Source organism: Vulpes lagopus, chromosome 20 (assembly GCF_018345385.1).
Source record: "Vulpes lagopus strain Blue_001 chromosome 20, ASM1834538v1, whole genome shotgun sequence".
Lineage (NCBI taxonomy): Eukaryota > Metazoa > Chordata > Mammalia > Carnivora > Canidae > Vulpes > Vulpes lagopus.
The window spans coordinates 16,992,299-17,020,180 of record NC_054843.1 but is presented as its reverse complement, the minus strand read 5'-3'; the positions used below and the strand labels follow the sequence as shown (position 1 = coordinate 17,020,180).

Genomic DNA, 27,882 nt, shown 5'->3' with positions numbered 1-27,882 from the left:
AGACTGTCTAACCAACATATTCAAAAGTGAGAGAGTCTAAGCTTGATGAAATGAGTTAATTAATGAGTAGACCATGAGAATGTGCTGTTCCAAGAATTTTGCTAATTTCCTCAATTTATTTAACACATCCATGGGACATTCAGATAAGATTTTACCAGCGCCAGTGAATAAAAGTGAATAAAATCTACATCTACTAACTGTATGTTCTTGGTTGTTATCTGCCATCAGGATCACTGGGATGGACACAGCGAGACGTATAAAATATGTAGATTTGTTGCAAAAGCGTTAAAAATCTAAATGTGGACTCTTTTAAATACTGAAGTCATGTTAAGAAATGAAGACAATACTGAAAGCATATTTACTGCACAAAAAGTAAGATCATGAATTCCACAAACATGAAATAAATGAATCACTCCAAAATTATGGCAGTAGGAACAAACTTCTGCACAGCATTGTAATTAGCTGACCTAATACTTGTACAGGAAAAAAAAAAATTGGTCCCATTTTAGCCATAAGTATTTGCTGCCTTAGCAACTAAATCCATTCATTTAGGGATTCAACGTTTAGCTCAAACTTTTGGAATGTGTAATGTGTGATTCTGAAACAAAATATTAATGTTATTTCATTTTAAGAAAACCTGAAAAAACCACAGCAAAAGCAATATTAAGAGTGCATACTAGGGTTCCACCCAAGAGGGACTTTGTTAGATATTGCCTTGATCAATGTGGATAGGCAGATAATTAGGTAAACATTCATTGCAGGACTTTATCAGCATTAAATCAGCACTGTAAACTTAGCTATGCAGAAAATCACCACTTATTATTAGTCTAAAGGGAAAGCCTAATACACTGATTCTTAGTAATTTTTTTTCTAAATCTTTGAGCTACTGGGATGTCCTTTCAATGAGCAGAGAACAGTTTGTATTGAGGGAAATTTTAAACCAGGCTAAGCTTGGATTGTTCTCAGGAATAAGATGTTTTATTTTAAAAAGTTTAAAGTAGCTAAAACACCACCACTAATGTGGCAAAACTGTTAGTGGACAGATTTTGCTTGTGAGAGACCAAAATCTGTGAGGCAGAATTTGTTTTTTTGTCTGAAAAAAGTTGAATGCATTAATTATTTTGACATTACATAGCCAAAGTTCATGATGGCTAGCGCACTAAGATATTATGAAATATTAGGCCATAAACTTCGTGGAACTAGGAAAAACTACTGCCACACACTCTTTTTGGCTAACTCTAAACTATACGTCATGAGATAACTTTATGGACAATTATTATGATAAAAAATTTCTGTCATATTCAGTTCAACCACCAGTTTTGGAAGAGAGACACATTTTAAGAGAAAAAAAAATGAACGAGAATATGTCCATTTCTATAGTTTGAGAAACTTGAACTACATGGTTTCTGTATTTGAACTACTTCAACTCTAACGCATCTATCCTCCTATGCTTCGAGTCGTTTCAAGTCATAGGGATGATAGGAAATTAGCAACATCTTGTTTTGAAGATTACTTAAGGGCCAGAATTTATTATTTCTAGAAACTGTGACTTCTTTGGTATCTTTACATAATTTACAAAACCAATCCTAGATTTATAGAATTTAATAAAGTAGGTTATGCTCTTGAACTGTATCTAGTGGATAAAGCCAAAGATTGTTTCTTGAAGTGCTTAAAGTGTTTCCCCACTATTCAGATTGATTTTCTCTTTCTGTTCTGCTGTTTTCACTCTACTTCCTGGAGAATCTGCTGTCAGGATGAAGCCAGCTCCTTCCAGTGAACGCAAATCTAAAGAGCTTCCTTTCCTTGTTTTCCGTTGCCGTAAAGAGGATCCAACAGAATTGTCACCTACGTTTTAACCACACCCCTATAATAGGCATGTAACAAATAATTCTGAGAGTCATATATTAATAGCAGGGAAACAAGATGTCTGCCAACATTCTCACAGGAAGCTAGTGGTGAAAGACGGAATAAAAGCCAGGCTTTCAGGGCACTGGCTAGGCATTCTGTGTGGTCTCCCACACTGCTTCTCTTTTGAACTTTTCAATTCCAAAGCAAAAAATACCATAGCTATAATGCCACCAAGGACGTTGGCATCATACACCGACAGACACTCCCTCTGCTCCTTTTCTGACCCTATCTAAACAACCATCGTCTCAGAGGGCATGGTGGGTTTCATGAGGATGTCATAAAGTAACACTGGCAAGAATCCCCTCTAAGTTTTGTTCTTGAGCCCATGTTGTCTTAAATGACACATACCATGGCCATCATCCAGGAATTCTGTGATGGTGGCTGAAGTACACTTGGACCAGGGCTTGGACGCATCGATGCTGGTCAGGATAGAAGACATTAAGCGCTTATCTTCTGTGGAACCAAAGTTCTCTTCACAGAATTTGGAATCATCATGGGAGAGGCCAAGTAGATGTCCTAAGGCAGAGAAGAGAAGGTGTGCAATAATGAATGATTTTGCATTTCTACATTTCTGTGACAATTACACTAGCACTGGGTTTCCCACCTCCCTCCCAAATGTACATGAGTTCATTTAACTGCCTTCCCATGCACAGACTGGACCCCCAGGGAAATTAAAGCTGTATGTAGTCAGAACAGTCACTTTCGGTGAACATTTAGGGGAAAACTGAAAAAATTACACTGAGGAGTGGACGTTCCCATAATCCATCTGGATCACACATGCTCAGTGACATGGAGAAACAGGCCTTATTTAGAATCCAGAATTTGCAAGGCAACTGTGGAATTATGTCATAGCCCTCACTGCATATTATTTTGATTACTTGTCTAATTTTTCGCCTTTTCTGATCAACCATGAGCCCCATGAGATCAGAGTGCATCTCCTCCATCCACTGTGGAAATGTCTGCATTTAACGAAATGTTCTGCAAGTTGCAAACACTTAATAGATGGTTTTTGAATATCAGTGCCTTCTATTTCCTTGGCCGAATTAATAGGTAGCTATCCAAAAGATGACTAGGGGAGAAAAGAAAGAGAAGTGAAATTATGAACTTGCAGATTTCAGGCAAAGGTACACTTGCTTTCACCCTTTCAATTATTTATTTAGAAAGTTCTGCATGTTTACTCTTCCCATAAGTAAATGGCATATTGAAGAAATGTCTAAAATACCAAGATGCCCATCATGGAGTGTTAGAGCTGGAAGAGAAAACAAATTCTAGAAAGAGAAGTATTGTTCAAGCTGCTCAGTGAGATGGGTATTTATGCTTCAGCCCACCATGGTCTCTGCAATCCCACATTACATTGCATTGCTAGTCTACCAAGCTAGGTATCCCAACCATATTCTTATAATCAAAAGTGTTTTTTATTATATAAGATTAATTTTCACATAGTCTAAGGATAAAATGACATTTGCCAGTAAATATGAAATGCTGCTTAAAAAAATATATAGGACGTTAGTTGGTAGAGATTCAAAGCAGCAGACAAGTAGACCCTAGTCGCTGGCTGGCTTGCTTGCTGTCTTTTTTTCTTTCTTTCTTTCTTTCTTTCTTTCTTTCTTTCTTTCTTTCTTTCTTTCTTTCTTTCTTTCTTCTTTTTTTTTTCAGTAAAGCTTTATAGAGTCATACACAAAGTATTAAAAAGGGTGTATAAAATACTACAGAAAAGTGATTAATGCATTTTCTTTGGGTTCCTGTATGCCAGAGGCAGGGACTTTGGCCATTCTGCCAAAAAATAAAAAATAAAAAAGTCCAGTATGCAACAGTAAAACCCAACAGAGATGAAATCTTTCATGCCACATTCCAACTACTTTTGGCCAACTTGTTAAATCACCAACACCTCATAACAAAATTGTCCACCGAGCAGCTGCTTGCTGTTGTGGCTGAAATTAAGTGGCTAGGGCTCAGTGACCTTCCAAAGCTCCACATTTTTATGGTATTTATGCAGTTATTTACTTCCATAGCATTTGCCAGCCTAGCAAGTTTTCTGTGGGAAACCCTCCTGCCCTCACGTTTTATTTGCTCAGTAGCGTGAATGTGCATCAGAGTCTGTGAAGTATGTCCCAAATAACATACAAAAAACTGGCAGGAGTTCATCCTGTTTTGGGGTGGTATGTTGATTTTTTTCATGCCACCTGCAACTCAGAGAAAACAGAACCTTTCATCATGCCCCGGTCAAAATGGCTTAAAGTTACCAAGCACCTCTAACACTTGTTGAGAGGGCACTCTGTGCTTCTTGAACTTTTCCATCATAGGATCTTTATCAGCTAACATTGTGGGATTTGTGTGGAAATTTCACACTAAAGTTTTTTTCCCCTGGCATAGAAGAGAGAGAGGGGAAGTGGCCTGAGGTGACCTCTGCCACATAACATTTATTTGAATCCAGGTTTTTATGTTTTAGAAAAACATGTGATTTTGCATTCTATGGCACATAACATTTATTTGAATCCAGGTTTTTATGTTTTAGAAAAGCATGTGATTTTGCATTCTATTTCATAAGATACCCACACTTATTTAATGAAGCAACAGTCTTTTCCTCCAAATGTATCTAAACAAATGGCACTTTCCAGATGAATTTTTTTTATAGCATCCAAGTGATTCTCACTTCATTTGGAGGGTAAATTTCAGATTTCTGATTTAAAATACAGGCTGTGTAGCAAACACCAAATTGGCTTTGAGAAACCCGTAAGAGCACCTCATTTTTTTCTTTCATACAGAATGGTGAGGCATCTAATTTTTTAAAAAAGATTTCAATTATATAAGCAAAGCCGTTTATTTAAAAATATTTTAGTATCGTTTTATGAATCTTTTGGCATGTGGCTTGGCTTAATATTGTGAATTTCATGCTTCCTAAATTTACTAATTTATCAATGTTACTTAATTGCTGCCAAAGATACATATAAGGAATTTTCGTATGGCAACCAGAAAAGATTGCCATTCTGGGCATGAACAAATCTTAGTTCTACTTCAGTAGGAGCTAAACGAAGATGCGAGTTTTGTAAGATCTGCAAAAGTGAGTCAGGAATGGACTGCTTGAGGGTCAACTGAGAGACAGATTCTTTGGAGGAATGTTTTGTCCTCCATGAAGAAAGTCTGTCAGCTGGCTGGGAGAGGCATGCTCTCTCAAGGACAACAGGAGTCATGGTCAACGTGAAGAACATTTAAGCACCCACGGAAACAGCAGCTGGTTCCAGTAGCTGGAACCAGGGCACAGTGAGAGAGACCCATGTGACTTCCCTTCAGGAGCTGGACAGGAATTAAAATGGAAGATCAATGTGAGAGATGTTTGGATGCTCTTCAGGAGAGACGTGACAGCCATACTAAGGGCTGTGAACAGCAAAAGATGTGGTTATTTTCAAATGTGATCCCCCAACCACTATGCTAAGACACCTAATGTCAGTCTGACATTAGCCCATATCTTTGAGCCCTGAAATGGCAAGATACATATAAAAACACATGTTTTTTTTTTTTTTAACACATGCTCTTTTAAAAGGATGCTCACATCAGAGAAAACACACCATGATACTAAAAGCTCATTACCAGAAGAATCCAGAATCTAGGAAATTTAAAATATGCTGTAGCTGACAATATAATTCATTTCGAGTTGGTGTTTTGGAAGGTTTAATCAGAATTTATCGTGATGTCACCGATCTCCTAGAACATCTGCCTTTTCCAGGGAGAGTTTGTTCATCAATCACCCACAGAGAAGTTTAAAATTACAGATGTGGATTGGAGGCTAAGCATTTCTCTAATAAGCAGCCTCTGGCAGGATTAGCACAGCTGGGATTTACACAAATGTGTCCCAGAGAATAAGACAGCACATGAACAATAAAGAATCATTGGAGGAAATGCTTGCAAGCCCTAAACTAATTTGTTGTTTTATTGAGATATATCTCACGATGAGTTTTTAGTGCAATACAGAGCAGAATTGATTGAGGGGTGAAGTCCTTGGAGGGGGGGCAGGGTGAAAGAATCAAGAAACCCACAGAGAAAGGCAATTCAGATATTTCTTTCTCAAGTCCATGTAGAAATGCAGAGTGAAGAGGAGTCATGACAGTTTTGAAGGTGAGAATTTTTTAAGATTTTATTTATCTATTTATGAGAGACACAGAAAGAGCTAGAGGCTGAGACACAGGCAGAGGGAGAAGCAGGCTCCATGCAGGGAGCCTGATGCGGGACTCGATCCCAGGACTCCAGGATCACGCCCTGGGCCGAAGGCAGGTGCCAAACCGCCAAGCCACCCAGGGATCCCCAAAGGTAAGAGTTTTGAAGAACCTCAACCAAGCTCTGGCAGGGAAACCCCTACTGAGAAGAGACAATGCAGATACTAGATTTAAGGCGACAATTCACTGTCAAGAGTTTCAAGTCGAGGCCACAAAGTCTCACTTTAAGGAAGAATTAGTATTTGTATTTGGAGGTATTAGTATTTGTACTTCGTAGACAAGCAAACAATTGAAGAACAGTTTGTTTGCTTTCGCCAAGTAATCTTGTTGACGATGCTATCTTTCTTAGTCAATCTTTAATTCTTGATTGATGGAATTGGAAACCTCTCCCCTCAAATCCTGAGGCAATTAAGGAACAAACACACTTGAGTAGTGGGTGCACCTGTTAATGGCATTGATATTTATATACGAAATAGGAAAATAAAAGGTATTATAGGAGTGAGAGGGAAGCCCAAAGAATAATGCAACTGTGTAATCTAATGTTTTCCCATGTGATGCAGACCTCAGAACTGTATCTTTGCGTTTTGGAATCATTATTAAAATTCAAGATGTAAACTGCAAATGCTTTTGGAGAAAATACTAATCTATTCTTAATAGATACTAAACCCTATCACAAATACAACAGTCTTGCTAATGGGTGCCCACGACACAGTGTGACATCAGGAAGGGGTTTATTTGGATTCCCGTAAGGAAGTGAATTTCACAGTAGATTATGTCGAAGCAAAGTCTATAGGGTAAGAGTCTGAATTACACTGTTATGTCAGAATTAGCAAATCATTAGTCACTCAGCAATTTCTCAAGTATGATCGAGAAGTTTGTCTTTTTAAAGGTAAATGGGTGACATTTAATTAGATAAATTTTATCTCTTATATTCACAATATAGACTTAAAAAGTATCTTGCCTCCTGAAATTCACAGATGAATCTGATGTTAGAAAATCTGAGATCCTGTACATCGGGTGAAGACAGGTTACTATAAAGGAAAATGTTGGCCCAACTTCTTATTCAGCTCAGGTATCACTGTACAACTAAGGCTGACTTATCACATTAACCTCAGGAAGAAAATTTGCTTGTTTTTCTAAACTTTGGTCTGAAAATTAAACAGAATTTCAAACTCTTGTCTCTTGACCCCAGATTGACCAATGGACAAGGGGACACAGCACCACATCCTAAAAAAATGTCACAAGAAGCTCTGTAATGTGTTTATTTAAGAAAACCCTGCTCAGATGAAGCATCTGTTTCTTAATGAGGTCATGTTTTTATTTTACCTAATTTTCCAGCTGGGATTATTGAGGTGTAAGAAGGTCTTGCCAGGGGTTGAAGAGTGAGCCAATAGCTCACATGGGATCAGAATCCAGAATCCTTGAAGAGAACCAGGAGCTCCAACAATTGGATCATAATGTCTATTCAAATGCACATCCTTATGTATAAGGCATAAAGTTCCTAAACTCCCACTTTGAAACATTAAACATAAATGGTAAATGTTGTATCCATTCTACAATTTGGGAGGAAGAAAACTGAATGTTTTCACCTTATAACTAGCTACACATCCATATCCTTTTGAATCAAATTTTCAGGATTATCTCCGGGAAAATGAACACGAACAAACCATTACAGGATAGCAACAGGGACGCCAGGGTTGATGCATGTTCAGTGGTTGAGTGTCTGTCTTAGTTCCGCTCAGGGTGTGATCCCAGGGTCCTGGAATCGAGTCCTGCCTCAGGCTTCCTGCAGGAAGCCTGTTTCTACCTCTGCTATGTCTCTGCCTCTCTCTGTAAGTCTCTCATGAATAAATCCATAAAGTCTTAAAAAAAAAAAAAAAGGATAGCAATACAATCTTGGGCTTTAGAGCCAGGGGAACTGGGTTCAAATCTTACTCTAGCAGTTTACTAGTTGTTGACCTCAGACAGGTTTAGAAATTTCTTAAAAACATTTATACTTCTGCGTGTCAGTTTCCTCCTCTCTTGGGTGACTCACTCAGAGTACTGACCCCTGGCATTTTGTGAGGATTAAATGATATAAGAGATGCAAAGTGCTTAGAAAATCTGTTGGACAATATCAAAGGCCCAGGGACTGTGAGCTAACTTCACTCTTCTCACCATTATCCTGGCTTTGTTACGCTTTTACTTACAGGTACTCTAATCTCAAGTAGCTTTATTAAATTTTGATACTACTGGACCCCCTCGATTTGGGAGAGAAGGGGGGAAATTTGTTAATCGTTAGAAGGAAAGAAACCATGCATGACATTCATGATATATTTCTTTTTTATACGACCTTCAACTTGAATTTCCACACATGTGGCAGGCAATCTCTAGGCCTTCTGGAGAGAAATGGAAATTCGGATAGGATGAAAAAAAATACAGAAGTGATACTAAACACTAAATCTCTCAGCGCTGCTGGACGTATAGTAAAGGCCCATTCCCACCTTTCATCTGGGGGCCAAGAAAGACATAGTGTGGCATTGCTCCAGGCTAGATAGAGGGAAAAAAAAAAAAAAAAAGCCCAGTTCATGTTGATTAAAGCTATAGGTTTGGGGGTAAATACCAAGTTTAATCCTCGCTTCCTTTCACTTCACATCTCAAAGTCAGTCCTGACATCTGACTCTGGGCATCGGCTTCGGTCCATGGTGTTTCTCGGGCCTCCGCAGCTTTTCAAAACACAGCCGTGTTTAATCTAATCATCCATGGGAGCCCAGTCCCACACAGATCAGCACAACCAGAGACCTCCTCTAACCACAGCAAAACACAGGCTGCCATGCTGTTGCCTCTCAGCCACTTCCTTAGCCTCTAGCTGAATACTTGGCTTTGATTTTTTTTTTTTGAAGATGTTATTTATTTATTTGAGAGAGAGCACTCTCATGCACAAGCGAGAGGGTGGGGTTGGGGGCAGAGGGAGAGGGACACGCAGACTCCCCACTGAGCGGGGAGCCCCCCGCAGGGCTCGATCCCAGGACACTGAGATTCTGACCCCAGCCGAAGGCAGACGCTTAACCGACTGAGCCACCCAGGTGCTCCTGGCTTTGGCTTTGTAAATCGCCTGACTTTAGCTTAGGAAGCCATTTGGAGCCTTTCATGGTGGAGAGATTCACTTAGCACATTTTACGATTAACTACTATAAAGCCGAGCTTCAGCAAGTTTGCAAATTATGGCTTTCATTAGTCTAAATAAAATAAGATTGTTCCCCCTAGCATATTAGAAGCTGGCCCAACATCAATAAAATTATTATTTTGAAGAGCCATGTGTGCAGCAGGTGAAATCTTTTATTATTACAAGCCAATCATAAAAGTTTGACAAGTTAAAAAATATAAACTCAAAATGCAAACTTACATTCATTTGAAAGCTTTCTACAGTTCACACTTGGATTGTAAAATGGCCATAACCAGATTTTTGCCTCCACTCAAGGCATAGGGATGGGGACTGTGTTCTCGATAGTGTAAAGCAACTTTTTAGAATGTCCTAATGATTTGGTTAATGTTTACACATACAGAACAGCAAGGGGGAAGACAAATTATTACTGCCTGTGTACAGTCAATACTTACCAAATCCATTGTCCAAAAGCCAATATTGGCATCAGTTGACTAGAGACCTCCCAAGTCTAGCTCTTTTTATTTTTATATTTTTTTAAAGAAACAATTTAGCAGGAAAAGAGAAGTGTTCATAGACATGTGGTCCAGGAAAAGAGTCACCATTCAGAAACGTTCACTGACATTCTGGTTTTTTTCATGATGGACAGAGAAGGTGTAACATAGGTACTTCAGACTTGCCTCTATCTTACGTGTTAATTTTCAAGTTAGGAAAATTTTTTTAGATGGGGGAGTAAAGATCAAAGGAAATTTTGATTCAAATACAACTTTGAGGGATGCCTGGGTGGCTTAGCAGTTGAGCATCTGCCTTTGGCTCAGGGCCTGATCCTGGATTCCTGGGATCGAGTCCCACATCAGGCTCCTTGCATGAAGCCTGCTTCTCCTCCCTTTGCCTGGGTCTCTGCCTCTCTTTCTGTGTCTCTCATGAATAAATAAATAAAATCTAAAAAAAAAAAAACAAAAAACCCAACAAATACAACTTTGAATTTTAAACCACTATGTGCTGAGAGAAGCAGTGGCAGGGCCCTGCATGAGAGACTTTAAGTCATTAGTGAAAGCATTACTCTTCATCAAATATATCCTCTTATTCTGGATAGAAGAAATAAAGTAGAAAAATTATGGAACAGCCTGGGAATTTTCTCCATGCTTTCCATTTGAGCACAGTCACATATTTACACCATGTACATGAAGCAGACTGCCTGTTTGGGAATGGGCTCAAGCAGATTCAAAGCACTCTAGCAAAACTGAGGTCACTTCCCAACCTGGAAAGTGGTAAGTGCCTAATAAAAGGGGCAGGAGGAAATTACGTGAGAAGAAAGGAGTGGAATTAGAATCCAGAGCATGGTTAGCTCAGACCCATGGTTTCATGCAACAATCTAAAAATAAAACACTGGAAGCAGATCAGTGAGCAGTATTATTACCAAAGATCACACTGGCTACAGAGGCACAGTGTCTGTAATCACAGACAGATGATTAGGAAATATTTTGGGAGGTTATTGTCTCTAATTTCTTTAAAGCTCATAGTTTGTAACACATGCTCACAATATTTACGCAAAAAGTGAAATTAAAGAATTATAAAGCAATTAGAAAATAAAGCAAATGAAAGCCAGATCCGCTTATGAAAGGGAAATTAACCCCAAGTCTTAAATATCTCTGATTTGGCTATAGGTAATGCAGAAAGACAAATTAAGTAGGCAGTGATTGACTGAAGAATGGATCCTAGAGAATTCTAAAGAAGGAAATAAGAGCTGGCCCAACCAAGAAATTAAAGGGAACCCAGGGCATAGTCATGGATCAAAGATTCAGGCTGGATTTTTCACAGAGAAGCCTACATTTTCTCCTGCACTGTTCCCTTGTAAAATTGTCCAATACTGTCAAGAAAAGCTCTTACTGTACATATATGGCTTTAATAAGACATTCGTTCTCACCAGCACCTGTCTTCCTACCTCTCAGACTGTTAGGTCTGCCTATGTCAATCCTTGGTTTAGGAATTCCGGAGGGCTGGGAAAGGTGATAGTGGAAGGTACTTCATGGCAGCCCAGTTGCCTTGAGAGTGAGTGCAAAGAAGGTGGATTTACTGCCACGATGGTATTCTTACAGAGAAACTTCCCAAATGCTATCAATGTGTGAGCACGGGTCACTGCAGGTTAAAGGAAGAAGTAGCCCTTCCCTCAAGAAATCTATAATCCCTTCTGCAGAAGATCAGGATTTAGGGTTTGTAATCTTACGGATGCTTGATGCCACAATTCAACTATGTTGTTTACCCAGTCTGAAACATTCTAGCCTCTGCCTACCCAGGGATTTAGAACCTTTCTTTTGGAACTTTCATGACTCTGAATAATTGCTGGTGTACTTTTGAAACCATCTCTGCTTAATTACAATCTTCCTGATATTTGGGCTAATTCTTCTTAGCTTCCACTGCATATTCTGAATGTTGCCTTGGGCAGCTCTTGTGTTTCTCCCACTTACTCACTCATGTACTTACATAGATATGTAATAAATAGTGACTAAGGACCTATACTGAGCTGTATTTTTATCAGCTAATAGGTATGAATGAGAGATAGCTGAAAACATATTCGCAGGCCAGGAGTTCAGATGGCATATGTGTTCTCAGATTTTTTTTTTATTTACTTATTCATAGAGACACACACACAGAAAGAGAGAGAGAGGCAGAGACACAGGCAGAGGGAGAAGCAGGCTCCATGCGGGGAGCCTGACAGGGGACTCGATCCCGGGTCTCCAGGATCACAGCCTGGGCTGCAGGCAGCGCTAAACTGCTGAGCCACGGGGGGCTGCCCTGGCATATGTGTTTTAAAAAGCTTTTCAGGTATGCTAAGTCTTTTAGAACAGCAGAAGAGAGAGTCATGCGTCATTATTGGTCCCCTTCTAGTCAAGAGACAGAGATTCGATGTCTGAATCTCTTGCATGAGACAAAGCAGAGACCATGGAAGCAGGAATGAGACTCCATCCTCAAGCTAAAGAAGTCCAACTAATAACGTGTTAAGTTAAATTATATCAGTTGGATGGTTATTCATGATAAGGCTTTATGTTTGTCTGGGTTTTTTTTTTCCTTAGATGGTAAGAAGAGTGTCAGTTAAGAAAACTAAGGTTGTGATTAATACTTAAGAATTGAAATTTAACTACCGATTGCTATTTCACTGCTGCAATATACTGCCTTACACAATTACATCTTTGAAGTTATTTTAACTTTCCAAAGAAAATATAGCAGCTAGAAATCTACCCCTTGTGAAACGGTCTCTGCCTACTACTAGGAATGTGAAAAAAGCAGCTTTCGTTTCTATTTAAAAGTTATGATTTTAGGTTAAAAACTGAATCCACTTAATAAAAATGCAGCAAAAAAGTATCAAACCATATTTTGCTCCAAAAAGGATGATGCTAAAAGGTGATACATACATTTAAAATGAAATAAGCTAGTTAACTAAAAAGCAAAAACAGAAGTGTGAGTGTAAATAACAGCTGGTATCTATGACCTACCTAATTTGTCCCTGAAATAACTCCATGAAATCAGCACCATTACTCCTATATTTCAGATATGAAAACAAGCTTTGAGAGTTTAAATAATAAGACCCACGTGACACAGTAGAAAATACTCTAGCAAGCAGTGAACCCAGATGTGTCTGATTCTAACGTCTAATTCTAAGTACTAAAGTGTGCATATGCCTAGGAGCCTGGCTCATCGCTTGAGAAGTACATTTATTAACTGGTGGGATATTTTTCAACAAGGAATTCAGTGCGAAATCTCTAATTTTAAGATTCAGGTGTGTTTCTTATGGCTCGCAAATCAGGTGACATTTGAACCCTGTTGACTGCAGGTCTTGGTTTCGCTATCTTTGCTATTAAAAAAGGAGAAAGGATTATTTGCCATAAGCTATTGTTTACCTGTGACAGGAGCTCGTATCACTCACAATGGAATAAACATGACAAATTTCTGTGCAAACTGATTCGCTTTGGATGAGTCAGTAGAGCCCCGAGTAACTTTTAAGAGGGACATCCCTGCATTCCATAATCAACTGTGACAAATTCCATCTAAGAGTCATTGCTGGATGCTTAAAAAGACAGGAGCAGTAGAAATTTTCTTTTAAACTTCTAAATGACACTGTCAGAAAGGAAACATCTACTGTGTGCCTGACTTTGCCTTCCTCCCCCCCAACTAGTTAACCCTAAAAGTGCAAATATAAACAAATTTAATCCCCAACAGTCCATCTGAACCTGGAGAAATCTGGAATTAATTGCCAAGTATTTGGGTTCCTGTTGCAGCTGTTACGAGTGTTTGATTTGGCGAGGGAAGGGAAAAGGCGCTGCATACCAATTTCGTGAGCCACGGTGAAAGCTGCATGGAGGCCATCATCTTCAATCACAGCACAGCTGCGCTCCGGAGAACATATGGTCCCGACGTCTGCCATTCCCAGGGTGTCACATGAATGATGCCCACATAAATCCTGCCCAGGAGAAAGAAAGAAATCGTTAAAATCAATTCACATCCAGAAGGAGCCACCTTGTAGAGCCACTTGCTCACTCCAAACAGCAAGGGTGGGATATGTCTATGGTAGCACCTGCTCAGCTCTTGAAATGCACCAAAGATAAACTAATGGCATCGGTTCTTCTACACATCTCTGGGCCCCGGAGGCACAGAAGATGTCCTATGATTGTGGCTTGTCCCTTAAAACAGCAGCCACAGCTTTCCGAAAGCGGTACCGCATATGTGCAGGCACATATGTCAGGGATCACTTTCACATCTAGTCAGGCTTACTGAAGCCCTAATATGCTGGCCTAAATTCATGCTAAATTTATCAGAAGCCTGGCCTAATAATTTATTTTCCATCACAGGAGCAAACTGCAACCACTTATTAGTGACAAAATATTAGTGGATCAGTAATTGGAATGGGAAACTCCATTGTAATCCAAAAGCGTAATTCCTTGAAAGATCTTCTCTTCATTTCCAAATAGAGCTGTAATTTCATAGGTTGTGTCTTCAAAAATGTATGCACTTTAACTCCTAGCATTTTATGCAGATTGAGGATGTAGACTTCATGCAGATTTCTTCATCTGATCAACCCGCAGAAAATATATGTAATATGTTGTGTTTATGTAAGTGAGTGTATGCATTTTTTTTTTCTGGTGAGAAGTTGTATGGCTCTTAAGAGATTCTCAACGAAAAACATGATCACACATTCTTAAAACGATCATTACAAAATGATTGATTTGGATGAAGGAGAGATCACAAGACGATTTTAAGTTATGAATTATAAAGAGAAGATATAACCCAAATTATCTGACAGGATAGATTTGCGATGATAAGCTTTCCCGTATATGCTACTTGAGTATTAAAAGGCACTAAAACTTCTTGCACTTGACTACTGTTTTCAATGACAATTAATTATCATTGTGTTCATTTACATCCAAAAAAGCAAGACAGTATCTTAGTAAGCCATAAGTAAATAATTATAGAAGGAAAGGATTTTTTAAAAAACATCAATTATTGGATACCTGGGTGGCTCAGTCAGTTAAGCATCTGCCTTCAGCTCAGGTCATGATCCCAAGGTCCTGAGATTGAACCCCATGTCAAGCTCCCTGCTCAGAGGGGTGTCGGCCCCTACCTCTCTCTCTCTCTCTCTGTCTCTCTCCTCGCTTGTTCTCGCTCTCTCAAATAAATAAATAAAATCTTTAAAAAAATCAATTATTATGAAAGATGACGATTTACCGGTTGTGATGATAGCTACCATCTTTGTGTCCCCAATGACCACAATGTCTGGCTTAGGCTACAAACTCAAAGAATTGAGGTAAATTGTGCTTAATTGAATAACTTAATCGAGGTAAATTGTAACACAGTTAGATGCAATGCAGACCTCGCGCATCTTCAATATGCCAAATGCTAGCAAGATCTCGCCAGATTCCTGGAAGTCAGCACAAGGTGTTATTACTGCATAACCAATGTCACCTAGTCAATGTCAACTTACTCTTCTAATTCTTCCCTGTGCTGCTGCAAAAAAATCCATCCAACGCAAAAAATATTTAAAAGAGATAACCCTATGGTCTTCTCTCTAGTACATTTTCAGGTCCTTATTGTATTCCATATATTATGAGATCCCAGCTGTGATGAATTACATTGCTGCCACCATGTTATTACAGCTTCAGACAGTGGAAATCTCGGCCAAGTAGCCTTGGTGAATCAAGTCACCAAACCAGCAATAACCTCCCCAAGTTTCCTATGTATCCTCATATGTCATCCCGTGGGATCTCAAATTACAGCTGTTGAGAACAAATTAGTAGTTTTTAAAATTGAAATTGGAACACACTTTTGCATAATAATCAGTCTTTGAGATAATAATATAGTACAATACGTTTTTAATCCAGCTTTTCTGCAATCATTTCAGTAACGTTAAGACGAAAGACTCAGTTGTCATTGCTAGACACTACAGGTTATTTCTGCACACATTTTTTAAAAAGAAGATTTATGTTTATTTTCACAATTTGGGGTTTGTTATCCTCAAATAATAAAATGCAAGAATTGTTTCCCTTCTTACTCCATGTCATTAATAAGCTCAGATGAAGAGCCACAGTGAATGGAAATGACCCTCCTGTTCTGAATAGCGTTTAAACTGGATTCTTACTTAATATCTCTCTGTTTGCTGGTAGCAATTGCTCATTAGAGGCTATCAATTCTCCTTGTTATCCTTGAATTGCATTAAATGCATTTGGCCCTTTGCCATAGAAATGTGTGCATGTGACAAAATTATGAACAGAAGCAGTTGTTATTTTTTTAACCACACTGATTAAACCCCTTGATGACATGGCCATACTCTATATATTTTTGTAACTGTAATTATGTAAACTGGCAACTTCTCAATTCCATTCACACAATTTCAAACCTTAGCAACACTGTTATTGTTGAATCCTCAAGATTTACAATGCATGTCTGTATTTCTTTGTGATCCAATGTTCATTCCAATGTATTAAGTCTTAACTTGTGCATCAAATTATTAAGAATACAGGCTATCACACTCATATCTATTTGCTAGTGGAGATTTATAACAACAGTTACAGGTGCGAGCCTTATTTGAAGTTTGTAGGGTTGTTTTGTTTTGTTTTGTTTTTTTTAATTCAGAACAGGAGTAAGAATACTATAGGGGCAATGGCATCTGTCTATCTAATCTATCTATTATCCATCCATCCATCCATCCAACCATCCAACCATCTTATGGGTTTGGAGGCAGGGAGACTAAAAAAGTGTGCATTACATATGCTACCTACATAAAAGGTAATTAAATTACAAGTGCTAAAAAAAATAAAATAAAATAAATTACAAGTGCTGACAAAACTTCTTCTGCTTGGTCAATTTAAAATCTGAAAGTAAGTTATATCTTCGTTATGTCAAAGATGATTCTTTTCATGCAAGATCAAAATCTTATCACTATGGTGTAGATAGCAATGTAAAGGAAGATTTAGTAATGGGAGGATTGCAAAAGTATGCAGAGACTTAACAGGTGGGCTTGTGGTGTTGGCCAGGAGATATGACTGGGACATTGTATCTAACTCAGAAATAGAGCTGAGATGGTCAGCAAGACTTGACAAGGAGGTCATTGACATGAGACCATTCATCAAGTGTGGCCATTTACAGGATTACAAATATGTCAATATCTGATTTGTCATGGAATTTAGAAGGAGTAGTAGCACCCACATCTATTCGTGTGGATGGAGTAGGAGGCAGGCAACAACAACATCTACTTGAGAAGTAGATGTCCAGAAGATAGTACAATTTAGCAAATCCCAGTGGTGAGCAAGGGGTGGGGAAAATGAACCAAGCAGACATAAGAATACGCAAAGTGGAATGAGTAATGGGAGCTGTAGGATTTCTCGCTTTGACTGGGAGGTTGGTCTTTCAAGCAGCATAAATATGCTGAGGGAAGGAGCCAAAAGAAACACAAGGTGAGAAGAGCAAAAATCATCACAGTTGCAGCAATGGCAGTTCAAATTAACCAAGAATACCTTGTATGGTGGAATGTGAAATTAAATAACAGCAACTTCTGTTTCTATTGGCATCACCACCTCATAAGGGCAAGCATGGAGCTCAAGAGAAGGGCACAGAAGGTTAAACTAGCCTTCGATGTCTGTCTCTCTTCCCAATTTTTATGAAGAGGGATTAGCGATAGAAGAATTATTTTGTTGTGGTACATATTTTAATCATATGTATTACACAAACATGCACTTACATTACCATACTTCATATTTATCCTATGCATTCAATTCTTGAGGTGTCATCTGCCTTTCTGGCTACCTTTATAGCAATCCCCAATAATAGAGCTCTTGATTTAGATCCTAAGAGAAACTATATTAATCATGCCTGTTAGTCTGACCATTATAATTACCCATGTTATACAATCTCTATCTGTGCTTCTGGATAAAACTAGGTAATATCAAGCATACAGAGTCCAGCTGATTTAGGGACCAAGGGATCCAGGTTCGTTTATTCCTAAAACAATGACTGTGCGCCCACAATCTGCTGATGCTAAACTAAGTGCTGACACAGTGAAAAATAAATAAGATCTGACCTTGACCTTAAGAAACATCATGATCTAGTGAGCAAAACAGATATGCCAAGAGGGAAGCAGATTATGACATGCTATTTTGCACAGATTTTTGAGGGAATGCAGAAGAGGAACGGACGAAGTCTCCTTGAGTGAATCAATAAAAGGGTCTCCAAGGAGGTAACTAGATATTGAGGGATGAACAGAAGTCTGATGGTCTTACAGGAATGGTGTCCTAACTAGGAAAGACTGGCCAATATATCACGGAATGGTAAAAGGCAAGTTCTATTTTGGGGAAAGACAGGAAATTTGCCATGACTGGAGAATATAGGATTTGTTGTGTGGAAGGCAATCAGGGGAAGCTGGAAAGACCATCTGGGCCATGAGTTCCAAGATGGGACATTTTGTCTGTAAACATAAAAAAGGGGAAGAGGGAGGCAGCAAGTTAAGGATTGAGTGGGGAGGAGATGCTTGAAAGAGTCATTTTGGTGATCAGGAATGGAAGCTAATCAGACACAGTAAATACAAAGCAGATCACTTTTTAATTCTAATGCTATTAGTGAGAGTCATTACATAAATTGTTTATATGCTTTGAGACAAAGTTGCCTCATCATTAACATAAGGAATTTGGACCAAGTGATCTCTACATCTTCCCAACTATACCTGTGTTGGTATTAAATGAAAACACTCCAATTTATAGGTGGAAAAACTAAAGCTCAGGGGTGGTAAGTATCCAAAGTTGCAAACTTGAGACTGGTGAAGTCAAAATTCAAACCTATATCTAAACACCCCAATTCCTGAATCACCTTCACCATGGTACTGGTAAATCATCACATGTGTTTTTCTGGACACCACTGTTGTCTTTTATATTTATAATCTGTGCCTGGTCAAGTAAATTCCTTTCCTGAGACAAACACTATGGCATGATCTTTATCTTTGCAGTGTGTTTGGTAAAACTCAGTAATTTAGAAGCATACTGAATTTACAAAATGCCCTGAGAAATATATTCCAGAAAAGAAGGAAATGGAAGTGCTGGATAAGAAACCTGGACATCCTTTTCTTGCATCTCTCTCTCTCTCTCTCCTGATACATCTGACTGGCCACTGTAAGTCATGGATTCCATCAGCCAGCTGTCTCAGGTAACGGGCTACTCCTCATTTCCTTCCATTATTCCTTCCTGCCTGCATCATCATCCAAGGCTCTAACCAGTCCCTTGTCTCCCATAACTCTCTTGCCTGTATGCTGTAGTCAATTACCTTCTAGAGCCCAGATCTGATTAGCCTGCACAATGCACTCAATCTTGCCCAATGCAAACCAGGCTTCCTGTCAGCCTCCTCTGCACTGTTATGTCCCCTCTTGTCCACTATTTGTGTATCTTATCAATACTTTGTTACCAAACCTTAGCCCAAACATTCCTTCTGCTGGAAAGGCTTAATTAATTCACATCCACTTCATTTTAAAATTTCTTGATTTGATCCCTGCTTCTCAATTTCTAGTTCCAGTGTTTAAATTTTGAACATCTCAAGTCTCCTCCAGGTTACTGAAATAGCCTGCAAAGGCTATCCCCCGGGGTTGAGTTCAATTACTCATGTTGGAAGGCTCATTCCAGAATACGCTTCTGGTCACTACTGTTTTCTTTCCATAGATTCCTGCTGGATTTATAGTTTAAACTCTTAAGTGAGGTGCTTTGGCCTAACCTGTGTCTTCCTCCCAAAACTCAAATTCATATGCTGAAGCCTTAATTCCCAATGTGACTATATTTAGAGGCAGGGCCCTTAAAAAGGTAATTAAGGTTAAATGAGATCATAAGGGTGGGGTCCTGATCCAATAGGATTAGCCTCCTTAGAAGAAAAGAACTTGAGATCTCTCTCTCTCTTTCTCTCACATGACAGACAGTTTCTTCTCTAAGCTAGTTGTTAACATCTTCTCTAGACTATACTCTGTTACCTTTCTGCCCTCATATTGTCGATAATATCACTTCTAACCACCTACATTTCACATGGTGCTCCTGGGCCACTGCACAGGATAGCTGGGCATGCCTGCAATGCCTATCTCCTCCTCATGGACGTGGCTAACTTCTAGACTTTCTTTCAAATTGAGCTCAGATGGTTTAGGCAACCTTCTAATGTACTTGCATGATATCTAATGATCACATGTATCATAAAAATCATCCTGCTATACAATAATTATCCATTTCCTTACCTGTTTCCTGGAACAGATTCTTAGGAAAGGGGTCACATCTCAAATTTCTGAATCCCTCTCTGCTTATTAGAAACATAGTGATTGAATAAATTAGTTACAGTATTTTGTTAAGAGAGTACTAGACAGGACTATCTGTCTCTGCCATTTGTCAGTTATTACTCTTAGGAAACTACCTCTTTTCATGAATGTCTTTGTCCAATTACAATGATAGTATGGTTGCATATTATCGAAAGGATTAATTGTAAAATGGTTTATGATTATGGCTTGTACATAAGAAATGCTCAGTAAGACCTGCCGGAATCCAAATAAATCTATCCATGCTTTGAGTGCTGATTCAATTGTACATCTGTAGTGAAACCTATATAAAGTTCCATAGGCAGAATTGATTACTCTTCCCCTCTCTTTTCAGAGACTTTGTTTCTAACTCGGTCACAACATTTACTCAAGTTTTCCTAACGGTAGAGGTATTTATGTCTGCATCTGCTTTCTTTCTCCTGGTGATAAACCCAGGTGGGCAGGGAGAAGGTATATTCCATCTTGCTGCCTTCAGCTGCACAAATGAGTGCCTCCCACATAGAAGGTGTTCAGAATGAGAGAGAGAGTGACATAGTCCTGAGTGTTGTGCTGTGTTGTCTCTAATCGACATTAGATTTTTTCAGAATATCCTTCACTTTATTAATTTATCCATTGAGATATAATTGACTTGTTATATTAGTTTTAGGTGTACAACACGATTTGATATATGTCTATGTTGTGAAATGATCACCACAATAAGTCTAGTTAATATCCATCACTATGCATTAGTTACAATTTCTTTTCTTGTGATGAGAACCTTTAAGATCTATTCTCTTAGCAATTTGCAATTTACATTGTTTTTAAAATGTCAACTAGGACTGTTTAATCTGTTCCCAGTCTTCCCATTCCTGAGTTATTTAGATTTTTATTGATTGGGATTAATCTATAGGCTAGGAATCCTGGCTAAGAGTTCACTTTGGACTTTAAAAGGGATTTGAACTCAAATATGCAAAGGGATTAGTCAATCCAGTCAACAAGCAAATAAGAGACAGTACTTGCTGCTGCTTCCTCCTAGCTTCTGGTTTCCCCTCAGGGCTCCCTATTGTCACAACCTAACAAGGGACTGGCTGGTAGAGGAGGAATGCTCTCTGTGGGGTCCTTCCCCAGCACTGCAAGGCAAAACATAAAAGAGAGGTGTTAGCTGAGAGAGGATTGCCAATTAACTGGCACAACCATAGTTAATGTAGGTGAATGGGCCTTGTATGTTACAGAGTCTGTAGCTGGTTCATTTTTAATCCAGTACTTTTGATTCATGTGAAGTTTGGGATGAGGGGAGGTTAAACAACCTCCGATTTTGTCCGGCAGGTAAGGATATGGTTTCTAAAAAAAGGCTCCGTGGTCTCCAAAGTGGGTTTAAGAGTTTGTCTTTAAAGAACCTATTTTAAAATAAAAGAGGAAGCCAGGGACAAGGAAAGGATTCTGGAAAGCAAAATTAAATCCTGGGGAGATCAGATTTCTACTGTTTGATGGCAGAAGTGGTGTGAATTCCAGCATGAGTGCTATTCCAGAATGAAAACGGCTCCTAGGCCAGAAAATTGACTGGTGCTAAGTTTCTCTAATTAGAGTACCGGGGTACTGTAAAGTGTGTCAGTTTGATAAAAGAATTACTAGCACTCCCAGACGCAACGTTCAAGGTGGCCTAGGCTAGTAAACAGGGGTGGAAAACATATCCTCACACATTTGCTTCATGCCCGAAAAACAAGCAATTTAAGAGAAGACATCTGGACACAAAATTTGAACAGTGCTCAGAGCCCATCAAAACATGGATTTGATGGCTTGGCGTCTGGCTGCTAAGCAACGTTACTTCTTACATTCAAAACAGAGTTGTAAAAGTAGGGCCCTGGTGCCAACTCAGGGTATTTCTCATTGAAAAAAAAAATTAAAAAAAAAGCCATGAATGTTTTTCTTAGGTCTTAAGATATCTGATTTCTATGGTAGAAGAGCTCAGATGATTTCTGCTCTAGTCCTCTTATTTTCCACATTCTGAAGTATTAGATGGAGCTTAACTTGACATTTTGAAGTACTCTTAATGGATGCCACTAAGGGTTTTGTAATATTTTTCTCAGCCCCCTAATCAACAACATTCTTCTACATTGAGTATATATATTCACAATACACATGCTTTTTTCAAATATTTGGTTCCCCTCAAGTTAGATGTATATACCAGAGGACCAACCGCAAGCTAAATGAGATTTGCTTTACCAAAAGTATGCTTCTGCTTGGCAGGGAGGCCAGGGAGGGCCCGTGTAAAATATTTTCCATGTGCAGACTAGTTTGGAAAATGTATGTTATTATAATACTTATTAACATTAAGATAGACCATTAATTTCTTTCTTCCTTGCTTTTATCTACTTAAAACGTACTGATATGTTTCAGAGCTTGGAAAATAGGAATTGTTAGCTACCCAGATAAAACAAAAACCCAGAAAAAGCAGTAGATCATTCAGAACCACTGACTAGCTTTTCCTTTTTTTTCTGGGAAGCAGTTAGGAAAATGATGGGGCAGGAGGTAGGGAGGAATGGGGTCTTCTATTAATTTTTATTGGTCTTAAAAGTTATAGAATGTGCATTTGTATTCAAAAATGTGCATTTGCATTCAAAAATGAAAGTGAACTATTAAAATGACCTACTCTTTGGAGTAGTGTGCCTACAAAAGTATTTTTTTCCTCTGTCTTTAGAGAACTTCCTTCCACAAACTCTCTGAAGCCTTCTTCTTGGCAGCTTCTTGTGATGCAGCAAAGCAAGAAATCCAGACGTGGAAAACTGCTTACCAAAAAAAAAAAAAAAAAAAAGACTTGGAAACCAAATAAGACAGGGCTAGTTTTACAGGAGAACTTCACTTCATATGGAAGGCTACAAAATGAATGTCCTTCCGTTTCAAAGATTAATGTAGCGCGCAGAAATTAAAGGATGGTTTTTAGATCACTTAATGAGAAGAAAGATTTTTCCATTGTGCATAGCATCATGTGCTGCCAGGTTCTTCCTAAACGGTTGCCCTCTGGCACCTTTGTTTACATGTGGTTTTCATTTATGTCTACCCCACGGACCACAAGTGTTTCTCCATTCCAAATTTATCAACACTCTTCCTTTACACCAGGGGTGCCTTAGTAAAAACAGGGAATTAGGTAGTAGGGCTGCAGGATTCTGAAGCTTTCTGCAAGCCATCAGTGCATTTGCTATCCTAGCTCTGGTCGCTCCGATTCGTACCATGCTCTTGCATGATATTTCAAAATCTCAAATCCTTCAGCTACCCTGGATGGATCCCAAACATTTAAAGAATGAGGTTCAGAAGGGAGTTCTTACCAGGCATCTGAGAGGCATGACTTAAAGCTGCCAATCAGAGGCGAGTCACGAGGTGGGGTTCAGAGCTCTGAACAAGCCAGACTAACAAACCAGCGCAGACTCTGGGTCTGCATGTACGCTCAACGTGGTGAGGGAATGACTGGGCAGACAGACACTGTGTTCTTCCCAGAACCTCTGGGCCTGTGAAGATCAGCTTCTTTCCCTCCCTGTAACCATCTTTCTTAAAAGAGGGAAATCCTGGGCAAACATTCCTTCCTCATGTCTTGACTCTTTGCCCAGATCTTTCCACACTGGGGCTTCAGAAACATATTCCTCTGAAACCCAAACACGCAATCTGGTTGTGACCCTTCGCTGGCAGTTCCGGAGGGACAGGCGCTGCTTGGGTGACTGGAAGACTAGGCAAAGGAGTTGCTAAGGCACCTGACAGGGTTAGGTTTCTGTATCCTCCCTGCCCTCCTGAACTCCGGCCGCCTCTGGAAACCGAGACTGATTCCACAAGGTGAACATGCAAGAACTCCATTAAGGAGCCAGATGGGAAAAATCTTTGGATTTTTTCCCTTTGGAAAGTCCTTCCTCGACTCCTGTCACAGAATTGGCTCAAGTAAGAAGGTATGGATCCTTCACAAAGGAAGGGCGTGGATAAAAAGTGACATTGGTCTCAAATGTCAAGAAGAAAGATTCCCCATTCCCAAGACACACTTGCTTTCCCCCTCTTCCCACTTAGCTATGCACATTTCCCCCAAGCAGTCTAGCCCCTTCTTATCCTATTTATGCATCCAGGACACCAGGTCTCAGAGTAGAGGCATCCTGCCTGATGGATAGAAACTCAAGGAAGGTCTGTGTGGTCATTTGGGGGCAGGAACTGACTACAGGAGCTGCGCTGAGGGCTGGCTGGGCTTCCCCGCGAGGAGCAGTTAAACCCCCGGTGACAGCAGGTGTGTGGGAGCAGCAAGGCCTTCAGGGGGCCCGAACCTCCACCTACCTGCCTCCTTCCACCAGCGCGCGCTCGGGCCGCCCCGCAGGCTGCACCTACCTCTCTGGTAAACAGGATGGCCGCGTCGTAGTGCTCCTCGTGGTCATCCCCCAGCTGGTTGTGCTGATGCTGCCACTTGCAAAAGTTCTTGAGAGTGGTGGCCGCGTTCTTGCTCACCTCCAGGCTCTTGTCCTTGTCACCCAGCACCACCACCTTCACCACGGCCAGGCGGATGTGGTTCTCGATGCTGGCGTGGCTGTACAGCCTGTTGGCGATGGAGGCCAGGGTCAGCAGGTAATGCTGCAGGCCGCGGCCGTACATCCGCGCCATGGACGCGTCCGCCACCAGGAGAAGCTCCACCTGGCGGGCCCGGGAGATGGAGCGGCGCCGCCGCCGCCACCACGTCTGGGGTCCCGGGTCCCCATCCCGGGAGGCCGCGGGCGCGTCCGGGAACCGCGGGGCCAGCGCCCAGCGCGGGTCTGGGCTGCTGCGCGCGGGGGGGCGCTCGGGAGGCCCCGGCGGGGACGCGGGAGTCTCGCAGCTGGCGCGCGGCGGCAGGGCCTCGAAGCTGAAGCCCTCGCGGGTGTAGACGTGCAGGATGCGCGGGGACCCGTCCCCGTACACTCGCTCGGCCCCGGCCCCGGCCTCGGCCCACGGCCCGCGCAGCAGCGGCTTTAGGGTGTAGCGCGCGTGCCTCACGGCGAAGAAGCCGTCGAGCCCGCCGCAGAGGTCGAAGGCGGCCAGGGAGCGGGGGCTGCCGTCCACCGTGCCGCGGTAGGAGCAGCGGTCGCGGTGGCGCCGGGGCGCGCCCGGGCCGCGTCCTGCGGGCGCGAAGCCAGCGGCGCCCACCGAGCCGTCTCGCTCCAGGTCCAGGAGGAACCTCCGGCCGCCCGCGTAGACGAGGTAGCCCACCTTGCCGCCGCCCGCGTAGATCTGGTCGACGTTCTGCACCAGCCCGCTGCTCCTGCGCTGCGGCGCCAGGGGGTGCGGGTGGCCCGGAGGCTCGGCCGGCTCCTGCGCCTCCTCCCCCTGCCGCCGGCGGGGCTGGGCGGCCGCGGCTGCAGCCCAAGGCTGCCCGGCTTTATCCTGGGCAGGTGCCGCGGCGGGGCCGGCCGCGACCGGGGGCAGGCGGAGCGCGCCCAGCAGCAGGGACGCCCACCCGAGCAGCATAGTGCGCTGCCCGCGGGGAGGGGCCGCGCCACGGGGGCCTGGTGGGTGTCTGTTACTCGCTGTGGAAGTCACCGGGGCGGGAGGTGGGGGCGCGCACACACACACACACACACACACACACACACGCACACGCACTCTGGCTTGCAAGGTCAAGTGTCGGAAGGACGGGGAGCCTGTCCCGGGCCTCAGTGCCAGCGTGCGAACTTTTCTTTGTTGCTTTGCAAAATGTTGGGATTGGTGCTCCGAGAAAAGGCGGAAAAAAAAAAAAATTAAGGCAAGGAAAGCCGGGCTCTGGGGGTTCCGCAAGTATAGGGAAGGTGGTGGTGGTGGTGGTGCGGGTCGGGGGTGGGGGGACAAGAACAACAACCAGTCCAACCCCAAATGCAGCCACTAGCGCCGCACGAAGGAAAAAGTAAGGCTGGAGCCGCGCACCCGGCGGGCAACTGGTGCGCGCTGCCTCCCGGCCCCCTGCGGCTCTGCACCCGCCGGCAGCGGGGGTCCAAGCTCCGGAGCCCGCTCCCTTTCTTATTTTGTGGGTGTCCTGGACTCTGCGAGCACCAGCGGGAGGAAAGGAAAGAGAGGGGGGAAAGCCATAAAAATTAAAGGAAGAAACGCAAGAGGCGGCCTGCGGGGAGCCAGTGGAGCGGCGCGTCCGGGTCCCTTCGGGTGCAGCGTCTTCCTGCCCGCCTCATCCCCAGTCGGCCGCCGCGAGCGCCGAGAGCAGCGCGAGCGCAGTGAAGATGCGAGGAGGTGGAACAATGAATTTATAGCGGCGTGCCATCCTGCAATGGCAATCTCGACAATTCGTCACTGCAAGCTGCCTCTTAAAGGGAGAGCTTCCCCCACCCCTCCCACCCTTCCCGCTCCGCGCCTAATCAGACGGGGGAGGGCGGGCGAGGGGGGTGATCGAGGAAAGGGAGACCGGGAAGGACCCGGCGAGGTGGAAGGAGGGACGAGGGGAGGGAGCAAGGGCGACTGGAGGGGGGCGGGGGGTGGAGGAGTATTGGGGTAAGAAAAACAGATTTCCTTGGCCTCATTTAAAGCCACAGTGGCTCCGGGGTTGTCTGATTATTTCACAACCAATCGGGGTTGGCTAACCCCGGCTTACCTCATCTCCCGAAAGGGGGTGTTTTGGTGTTTTTTTTTTTTTTTCTTTTTTTTTAAAGTTGCTGAGACATTTCGAGCCTCTCCTTGCCTCCTTCTCTCCCGCTTTCCTGTCCCTCGGTAGGAAGTTCCTGCCCCAAGTTCTCCGGTCCCGGCGCGCCCGTGCGCTCCCGGGGCGCGCGGACCTTGGCACTCCGCGCACCGGCCCAGGCTTCGGGCTTCCCGTGCGCCCCCCTCGCCCCGCGCTCCTCCCGCCGCCGGGGTGCCGGGGTGCCGGGGTGCCGGGGTGCTCATGCCCTGGCCTTCGCGTCGGGACGCTCTTTGGGTTCGGGCTCCGGGGACTGACTTCCCCCAGCCACCAGCAGGGGGGCCGGGCCGGGCGGGGAGAGCTCGCGGTGCCCCCCGCAGGGCCGCCCCCGCCCCGGGCCCTCCGCGCCTTTGTGCGCGAGCCCCGGGCTCCCCCTGCCCCGCGCGCGGTTCACCGGGGCCCGCGAGGCGCCCTTTCCTCCTGGGTCATTGGAACTCCCTCCGCTTTGCTTTAAGAAGGCAGGGCGAGGAAGAGTTAATAACTGTGGCAGAAAATTGAGCTTTTTTTTTTTTTTTTTGTCATAAAATTAAAAAAAAAAATTTGTGCCCACACTTTCTCTTCTTCCTCCTGCTTAAATGAGAATTAGATACCCAGATGTGTATTGATCTGTCCTAAAACCGCTCGTCGCTCCAGGCCCTGACCTACCATCAATATTCTCAGAAATCCTTATTAGGAGAAAAAAAAAAAAAAGAAAAGACTGGGGCAGAGCGGGGTGCAGGTCGGTGCTTGTTAGTAGGTGAGTGGCATTGTCACTGAGACTAGGTTTGTCCTTCTTTGTTTCCTCTAATTATCAACTCTAACAGAAAGGAAGGAAGGAAAATCCCAGGACGTCCTAGCCAGCGACCTGCTAATGGTTAGAAGGTCTACTACTGAAGAGCAGCAGCACCTGCCACCCTCCTTCATTCTTCCCGCTAATTAGTGAATATTCAGTATGATTAGCACAGTCTTGTCTTTCTTACCTTTAATTTACAGAGATGAGGAGGAGAGCAGGGGTGCTTCTCTGGAACCCAGGCTGCAGGTGGTTCCCCCAGATCTGATCACTTTTTCAGGGAGAAGACCAGAGGGTCCTGGGGTGACTGGAGGTTCTGGGAGTGGGAGTGGTGGTGAAGGGCAGGTGGGAGTCTCAGGCCTGCCGCAGTGATGCGCCTTGGCCAGTGCCTAGA

At 42.5% G+C, this 27,882-nt stretch overlaps 1 protein-coding gene across 1 annotated transcript in view; it reads right to left on the bottom strand.

Annotated features, from left to right (window-relative positions):
* ADAMTS5 (ADAM metallopeptidase with thrombospondin type 1 motif 5) overlaps positions 1 to 26,465 on the bottom strand; it is a 47,518-nt gene extending 21,053 nt beyond the window's left edge. Inside the window, exons 1-3 of the mRNA XM_041734839.1 lie at positions 24,418 to 26,465; positions 13,587 to 13,719; positions 2,257 to 2,424 (exon numbers count right to left, since the gene is read on the bottom strand). Coding sequence (XP_041590773.1) covers positions 2,257 to 2,424; positions 13,587 to 13,719; positions 24,418 to 25,527 — 1,411 coding nt within the window. The 5' untranslated portion in view covers positions 25,528 to 26,465. The remainder of the gene's footprint in view (positions 1 to 2,256; positions 2,425 to 13,586; positions 13,720 to 24,417) is intronic.
* Between the last annotated feature and the right edge of the window lie 1,417 nt (positions 26,466 to 27,882).